Consider the following 8,975-nt stretch of genomic DNA (forward strand, 5'->3'; position numbering starts at 1 on the left):
CCTGAGAGTCAGAGAATGGTTTGGATGGGAAGGAGCCTTTAATGCCCATCCAGTGCCACCCCTGCCATGGGCAGGGACACCTCCCGCTGTCCCAGGCTGCTCCAAGCCCTGTCCAGCCTGGCCTGGGACACTGCCAGGGATCCAGGGGCAGCCACAGCTTCTCTGAGCACCCTGTGCCAGGGCCTGCCCACCCTCACAGGGAAGGGTTTTGTCCAGAGGAGCCTTGCTCAGGGTGAGCTCCCCAGAATGAGGAATGGAATGGGAAGCTTTGCCCAGGAGGAGGCTGAGTCCTGTGCCCATGGCAAAGTGAGACAGACTCCAGTGGTCCTGCCCGTGAGCTGCCAGTCACTGGTTGTTCCACCAGGAGCCAGGAGCTCCTGTCCCTGCTCGGTCCTGGCTGTCGATCCTTGCTTTGGGTGATAGCCCTGCCCTGCACCTGTGTTCCATCCACGTTACCCATCCCTGAGCACTGCCTGCTCACTCCTCACAGATGGATAAAAGAAGTTGCCTTCCAGGAAGTTAAATTATTTAGTTCCTGCCCAGCTTTAGGAGCTGAATGAAAAGCAGTGCTTGGCTCAGCGCACGGTGTGTCAGCCCCTCTGCAGAGTTACCACCTCCCCATTTTGAGTTTACACGATATTTCCGGGCTGCTGGGGCACAGGAGAATGTGGCTATTGAGGATGGAAATGTGTGTGGGCAGACAGGACAGCCAAGGAGCTGACCAGGGGCCAGGTCATTGCAGGGAAGATGTGCAGGGGTGTGTGGGACCAGGAGCATCCATCCCTTCCATGGGAGCTTGGTGGATTTCCATGCTAAACACCAGAATTAAGAATGTGAAATACCAGAATTAAGGTCTGAACGGCTTCATCCTGCTTGGATGGTCATTTTCCCCTCTCAAACACCAGTCTGTGCATGCAGAGCTGACACAAACCCATCCCCGTTCTCCAGCTCAGTCTGCACTGAGAATCCCTGGAAATTTCCATCTGCGCTGAGGAAAACTCTTACACAATGTGGGCTCTTTGCAGGGGCAGAGGTCACCTCACCTGTGCCACAGCTACGAGCTGCAAATCGCTCTGCAAGTTCTCTTTCAGTTGTGTAATCCCGGGGACTCTCAGGCTCCGAGATAAATACGGGGAGATAAGGCAGTGGCAGAGGAGCTGCTTTGATTCTTTATGGCTCTTTCAAAGAGCTGACCCCCCATGCTGGATTTGTCGGGGTCTTTCCTTGCAGCGCCACGTTGTGTAGCACCAGGATGCTTTGTAATAACTTTTTTTTTATAGATAGCAGCTGGAATTCTGGTCTTTAAAATGTACCAGCACCGATTCACAGAGAGCACTTGAAGGATTTGAAGGGCATGGAGTGACAGGACAAGAGGGAATGGTTTCAAATGGACAGAGGAGGTTTAGATTGGATTTTAGGATGAGATTCTTCCCTGGGAGGGTGGGCACAGGTGGGTTTCAGTGTCCCTTCCAAGCCAAACCAATCTGGGATTCTGTGACTGAGTGTTAACAATACTTGGTGATGTTCTTTAGCATCTGCTTGAGTGTTCTCTGGAGTTTGGGTGGTTTGGGTTTAGAATGGTCTGGGTTGGAAGGGACATTAAAGATCATCCAAGCCCCAAATCCGGTTTTCTACACAGACCCTCATTTGGGTGCTTTGCTTTGTAGGGAAAAGCAAAGGAAAGGTGGCAGATCTGCACCATGAAATGAGAGGAGTGAAACACAGGAGGTGGATAAAACAGGGGTAATTCTGGCCCTCCTGCCCAGGGAGATGGATTAGGGAAACGTTCTCTGTGATTCCTAAAAACTATTTTAGGAAGCCTTGACTTGTTTGGTGCCACCACTTCCTGTACTAATTGACACAGTTGCTATTGTCACTTATCTAACAAATCGGTGCAAGCCCAAACAAGGACAAAAATAAGTGTCTGCTGATATGAACAGATTTATCTGTTCTCATCCCCACGCCTTTTCCCACGGGCACAGCTTCCCTGGATCCTGTTGAGCAAACCTGGAGGATTTCATCTCCTCCCTGAGGGGCAGAGGCTGCTCAGAGCTGGGCTCTTGCCTTTGCCTGTCCCTGGCACCTCTGAACTCGAGGCAGGTGCTGAGGCTGAAGCTGCCACCGAAGGGAAACCCTTCCCTCCAGGCTGTGCTTTTGCTTTGTCCTGTTCCAGACCCGTGCTCAGCAATAATTAATGCCTTTGTCACCTGAATGTGGAGCATTTCCTCTGCAAGGCTCAGGCAAACATCTCGCACTCCCTCGAGAGTGGTAAATGTTTAAAAGCCAAGGACAGGGGGTTAATCCTGGCGTTTGGGCTGTGACCTTGCCGTGCTCTGAAGCCACCACTGTTGGGAGACAGAGCCTGGATGCAGTGGCACTGCCCTGGGCAGCGTTCCTGTGCCAGAGACGTGGCAGCAGCACTTGGCTCAGCCACTTTGTTGCCTTTTCCCTGGCCAGGGACATGTCCTGGTGCTCCTGGGAGCTACCCATGCTGCTGGTGGCACTGGGGATCTGGGATTGGGACAGCTCAGCTCCTGTCAGTGCCTGTGTGGCGCCGTGAGAGCTGCTGCAAGGAGGGACCAGCTGAAATCTGGATATGTGTTACATTAATCTCTCATAATAAGTGCCCCAAAAATAAATGAGATCTGGATTCCTTCTGCCCAAATTAAAATTCTCCCCAAAGGAGCACTTGGCTGGTCATGCTGGGAGCTGTGGTGACAGATGGATCCCATGGAGCTGGTGGAAGCTGGCCCTGGGAGCTGCCAGGATTGAATCAGGTATTTCCCTGTCCCACAGGTCCCAGGGTTCATGGGGACCCCAATGACCAGACAAACCCAGCTCTCACTCCTACAGACATCCCAGGGATATCCACAAGCTGATCCAAGACATCTTGGCTGCATGAAGTAAGCTCTTGGGAAGAGAAATGGGTTGATGGAGGCTCTTTTAGAGGTGCCTTTACTGGGATTCTCCTGCCTGACCCTTGTCTGTGGTGTGGCCACAGGGACAGGCAAGTGGAAATTTCCTTTCCATCCCCAGTGCCTTGTGACAACATCATAAACCAGTTCTTTACCCTGCTTACGAGAGAGAAGAGTTCCTATAAACCCCAGTCCTCAATCAGCCACCACAAACACGGGGCTGCAGGAGGTTGCTCAAGGCTGCAGGGCCCATCCCTGGAGGGCTGGGCTGATCCCTGGGCTGTGGGCACATTCCTGCTGCTCCAGGGAGCTGCCCTGGGATCACCTAGGGCCGTGCCTGTCACTGGGTATGTGTGACACTCATCCTCACAATCAATACTCCAAAGATCAGCTACATCTAGATTCCTTCAGCCCCAGTTCAAACCTCTCCCAGGGGAGCCCTTGCTGGTCGTGCAGGGAGCTGTGGGCTGTGAGATGCTGGTGCCTGGGAGTCCCCCCTTATTCCCTCTGCCCTGCCTGGATCTGGTGTTCCAGGCAGTGATCCCTGCTGGGATGAGGAGGATTTAGGGAGGGTTTGATCAATGTTTGATCAGTGCCAGCTTTTGGAGTGGCTTTTGGATGGATCCCTTTGGCACCATCACCCACATCCTCATCTGAGAGCAGAGCAAGAGGCACATGAACCCCCAGCCTTGGAATCTCTGGGCAGGATGTGGCCTGAGCTTTAGAGGAATTCTGACTGATGGTCTTCACTCACAGGGTGGGGAGGCCCTGGCACAGGCCACCCAGAGCAGCTGTGGCTGTCCCTGGATCCCTGGAAGTGTCCTAGGCCAGGTTGGAAGGGGTAGGGGAAGGTGTCCCTGCCCAGGATGGGGGTTGGCACGGGATTTTCCAGTTCCTTAGAGGTCCCTTCCCACCTGGACCAGTCTGGGATGTTGGGATGGCAGCATCAGCTGCTTCCCAGAGTGCTGCCCCTTGACAGGCCCCAGGGCTGAGCACAGGTGCCACACTCCAGGTGTGTGCATGGCAGGAGCCACATCCTGAATCCTGGCAGAACTCCCTAAAACTACACCATCAACAGCAACAGAGGAAAAAAACCCAAGCCTTGAAGCAAGGCTTGGCAGTGATAACGAGCTTTGATATCCCTGGGGGCCGGCCCAACAGCTTTTATGACCCCTCTTTTTTTTCTTAGCAATGCAAATCCAATCTGTATTTAGAGCCTCCCGTGCAGAGCTGCCTCTTCAGACACTCAGGGGGGAGCCTGGCAGCCTCCTGGGGTCCTGCACATCCAGGCTCTGCCTCCAGCATCCCATGGCTGGTCCGTGTCTGGTGCAGGAGGTGATGGACATGGAGGTGAAGCCCCAGCCCTCGCAGCCACACTGGTACGAGCGTCACATCCACCCCTGCCTGGCCGAGCTGCTGGGCACTGCCCTCTTCATCTTCATTGGCTGCCTGGCTGTGCTGGAGGACTCTGGGGGCACAGGGAGGCTGCAGCCAGCCCTGGCACACGGGCTGGCCCTGGGGGTCACCGTCACCGTCCTGGGGAACATCAGGTAAGGGACACAAACGGTTCCTGCAGCTGCAGGTGGGCAGGGGAGGTGCCCATGGATCTGCCTCCAGGCTCTTCCCTGCCCAAATCCTGCAGCACCCCTGCCTTGCCATGGAGCCCCTGGCTGGAAGCCGGGCCCGTTGGGGGGTGGTGGCATCAGTGGTGGCATCTTTGGTGGTGCCTGAAACACTGTGGGTTTGGGGCTCACCTGGCTCTGGATTGCAGTGTTTCAATTTTTAGCCCCTTTTAATAAAAATTGGCCGAAACAAGAACATTCTCTTCTGGGAGCTGAAACTAGGAGATACTTAAGGGCCCTTCCAGCCCAAACCATTCTGTTATTTTATGATTCTCTGTGAAGCTGACATGATTCCTTTCACAAGGATGTCAGAGCAAAACATTTTGACCCAACTGTGCTCCTCCTCTGGGTATTTTCAGGTTAAAAAAAAAGTGGTTTCAATTACTCAAAAGCAATATTTCAACAAATCTGCTCATTGAAAAAGATGTTGTGTGGTGCTGAGATACAGCTTTATCCCCAAGGAAGAAGCTGAAAGAGTCCCTGGAGAATTTCCTTCCCTTCCCTTGTGTCAGCTGCACACAGCCCAGAGGTGGGATTCTCCAGGGTGGCTTGGCCAGGATCATGGGCAAACCCTGGGGTCCAGAGCAACAGGACTGATAATTTATCAGTGCCTGATAGGAGGGGAAACAGCCCAGGGTGAGGTTTGTGCCGTGGGGACTCCGACCCACAGTGCCGATGTTGGCAGAGCTGAGATGGACTCCCCTGCACCCCAAACCCTGGGTGGTGAAACCAGGGCAGCAGGACAGGGGAGCTTTATGGTGAGGGGCTGCAGAGGGGTCTGGGGGTCCCCCATGTGCTCTGAAGCCAGGAGGAGCCAGATCAGGATCCTGCACAGGGGGATATTTTGGCCTAAAATCAGATATTTTGGCCTTTCAGTCACACAGAATCCTGAAATAGTTTGGAATAGAAAGGACCTTAAATCCCACCAAGTTCCACCCCTGCCCTGGGCAGGGACACCTTCCACTGTCCCAGGCTGCTCCAAGCCCTGTCCAACCTGGCCTTGGACATTTCCAGGGATCCAGGGGCAGCCACAGCTTTTCTGGGCACCCTGTGCCAGGGCCTGCCCACCCTCCCAGGGAAGGATTGTGCCCAGGGAGGCTGGAGAGGAGCCCTGCTTGGGAGATGAGAGGGTTCCCCAGCCTGGCTGCTCCCCCAGGTGGGGTCCAGGTTCTCCCCAGCCCCCAGGCTCCCTCCCAGCCCAGGGTGTTGGCAGTGGAGCCGTGTCCAGCCAGGGCAGCATCCCTGAAGAGCTCCCTGCTCTCCTGGAGGGGTTTGATCCCAGCTGAGGAGTCAGATGTGGTTATCGTTCCCAGACTCTCTGACTCATCAGCAGCAATTATCAGCCTGATCAGTTATGAAACCTGTTCATTAACCTGTGTCTCATGGTAATCACTTTTAATTAGAGGGTCTCTGCGTCTGACTTGCCTGTGCTTTTCCAGGTGAAGGATTTAGGTCTGGTACTGAGGGCCCAGGCCAGCAGCCCTGGTCCCTGTCCCCTGGGGGACGTGTGTCCTGCCGGGCTGCAGCCCCACCAGGGCATCCCTGCAGCTCTGTGGGATCCCTTCTGCCAGTGCTGCAGCAGGTCCCAGGAGCACCTCAGTGACCCCAAATCCTGTCCCTCAGACTGAGCGTCCACCCTGCTGCTTTGCAGGGAGAGGAAACAGCAGGATCCTGCCCTTCTGCAGCACTGCAGGACTGGAAAAGCCTTAGTGGTTCCAGGCTGTGGTGAGCCCAGGGAGGGAACCCCTGGCTGGGGTGACCCCCCTGCTGACACTCCTCTCTCCTTGGCAGCGGAGGCCACTTCAACCCCGCCGTGTCCCTGGCCGTGTGGCTGCTCGGGGGGCTGCACATGACCATGCTCATCCCTTACTGGCTCTCCCAGCTCTGCGGAGGGATGATCGGAGCCGGGCTGGCAAAGGTACGGCCCCAGGGGGTGTCCCCAGGCAGGGCTGGGGCAGAGGGACTGTCCCTGCCCTGCCAGAGCTGGCCTGGCCTCTGGGCTCTGGGGTTGGGATCATCGACTGAAGCTCTCCAGGGGTTTGCTGTGCCCTCCAGAGGCCCGGCAGGGCTCGGGGTGGCTCTGCAGCGCTGCCAGGTTCCCTTGGGGCGTTTCCCTGTGCTCGTTCCCCCAGCACTGTGCCCTCAGGGCCATTCGGGCTCGGGGATGCCCATTCCCAGCACTACAGCCCCGCGGGCTTTGTCCCCACCGAGGCGGCCGGGGGGTCTCCCCCCGCCCCACCGGGAGTGGTGCCCTGAGAGGTGCCCGGAGCCTTCCCCAACGAGCCCGCCTTGCCAGGCACCGGGGCCGCCTTTCCTCCGGCAAACGGCGAGTTTAGCTCCTCTTTAAGCCGCCCGCCGCCCACGCTGCCCCGACAGCGAGCCCATCTGCCGGCACAGGGCACCGACGGCTGGCCCCGACAGGCACCCCCGGCTGTCCCCGCAGGCTGTGACACCGAGCCAGCGCTTCGGGAACGCCAGCGGAGGAGCCTTCGACGGCATCGCGGCTGACGAGCAGGTCCCCGCCGTCCTGGTGGCCGAGGTGGTGCTGAGCTCCTTCCTGCTGCTGGTGGTGTGCATGGGAGCCGTGAACGGCAGCACCCGCAGCCCGCTGGCCCCGCTGTGCATCGGCCTTGCCGTCACCGCCGCCAGCCTGGCGGGGTGAGTCCCAGTCCCCGCAGGGTCCCCACAGGGACATCGCTGCAGGGCTGCTGTCACCAGGCCCAGGAGGGGACCCTGGGCTGTGGGGTGGGGCTGGTGCTGCCAGCCGGGGGCGGATCTGAGCACCCTCCGTCGGGTTAGAAAGGATGGAAAGGGTCAGAAAGGTTGGAAAACCAAATCCCACCCCAAGCAGCTGCACCAGGGAGGAGACAGTGCCCGGCTCCTGGGTGGAGCGGGATGGGATGGGATGGGGTGGGATGGGATGGGGTGGGATGGGATGGGATGGGATGGGGTGGGATGGGATGGGATGGGGTGGGATGGGGTGGGATGGGATGGGATGGGGTGGGATGGGATGGGGTGGGATGGGATGGGATGGGATGGGATGGGATGGGATGGGGTGGGATGGGATGGGATGGGGTGGGATGGGATGGGATGGGATGGGATGGGATGGGATGGGGTGGGATGGGATGGGGTGGGGTGGGATGGGATGGGATGGGATGGGATGGGATGGGATGGGATGGGATGGGATGGGATGGGATGGGGTGGGGTGGGATGGGACGAGACCTGCCCTCCTGCAGCACAGCACGGGCCCTGCTGCCCAGGGAAACCGAGGCATGCCAAACACAGCAGGAAGGTCGGCAAATGAGCTCAGTGGGTGCTCTGGCAGTTTTGGGAAAGCTGACGGGCTGGGTTCAGGAGCAGCCCGGCTCGTCCCTGCACGTGGCACCGGGGCCAGGGCGGCCCGGGCTGTGTTTGCCGTGGGAAGCCCTGAGCAAACAAGAGGGTTTTGTGTCCCTTTGTGCCCCTTTGTGTCCCTCGTGTCCCCGCGGCCGCTGCAAGCCCTGCCGGGCTCATCCCGGTGCCACCGTGACGGGATAACGAGCACACGGAATCGGCGGAGAATTAATGTTAACGGAGTGCTGGGTTACAGCAGCGCCCACCGCTCTGGCAGGACCCCGTGCCGTGTTTACACACAGCACAAACCCCTGGGCAAATATTTACCCCTTTAAGCTGTAATTGCCGTAATCCCTCCCGCCCCGCTCCCGTGTGCGGAGCCCTCCCCTGGCTGCCGGTGCCCCACAGGAATGGGCTCTGCTGCCCCACCCCTGGGCTTGCACCGAGCGGCCGTGCGGAATGGGAGCCAGGATGGTCCGAGCTGCCCCGGGAAGGAGCCCCGGGAGGGGGATGCTGCTGCCCCACCCTGCTCATTGCCCCGTCCCAGCGCGGAGTGGCGGGAGCTGTCCCCGTGTCCCGGCGGGATGATGCAGCCGCTCTGTTTCCCTGCCAGGGGCGGCGTGTCCGGAGCCTGCATGAACCCAGCCCGAGCCTTCGGGCCGGCTCTGGTGGCAAACTACTGGGACTACTACTGGGTGTACTGGGTGGGGCCCATGGTGGCGGCCCTCCTCGTCGGGGCGCTGGTCAGGTAGGTGACACCTGCAGTGACACTGGCAGTGACAGGCTGACCCTCTCTGTGCCCCCTGTGCTGCTGCCTCCTCCTCCGGGGAAGGCTCCAAGCAGCTGCTTTTCCAGAGGGATGTCCAAGGGCTGGAGATTCCTTTCCCTCTTCCCTCCCATGAGGACAGGGTGACAGTGAAGGTCCAGCCTGCGTCACCTCATGTTCGCCTTTATCTTGTGTGATGAATCGGCCCCAGGCTGCTGCTGTCCCCGTGTCCTTGTTGTACCCTTGCCTTGGCAGAAACAGTGACCCCGATTTCTGTCTCTTTTACCTCCCCAAAGGCTCCTGCTGGGTGACCAGGCCACTCGTCTGCTCCTGAAGTGA

The 8,975-nt window shown here is 58.3% G+C and overlaps 1 protein-coding gene across 1 annotated transcript; it reads left to right on the forward strand.

Moving 5' to 3' along the window:
- Positions 1-4,223: 4,223 nt before the first annotated feature.
- On the forward strand, positions 4,224-8,975 carry AQP8 (aquaporin 8; the record flags this gene model as incomplete). Its single annotated transcript, XM_083872301.1, has 5 exons — positions 4,224-4,465; positions 6,329-6,455; positions 6,981-7,195; positions 8,484-8,618; positions 8,933-8,975. The coding sequence occupies 5 exons, from the start codon at positions 4,224-4,226 to the stop codon at positions 8,973-8,975; spliced, it is 762 nt and encodes a 253-aa protein (XP_083728427.1).

This window comes from Zosterops lateralis (genome assembly GCF_965231275.1).
Source record: "Zosterops lateralis genome assembly, chromosome: 15".
NCBI lineage: Eukaryota > Metazoa > Chordata > Aves > Passeriformes > Zosteropidae > Zosterops > Zosterops lateralis.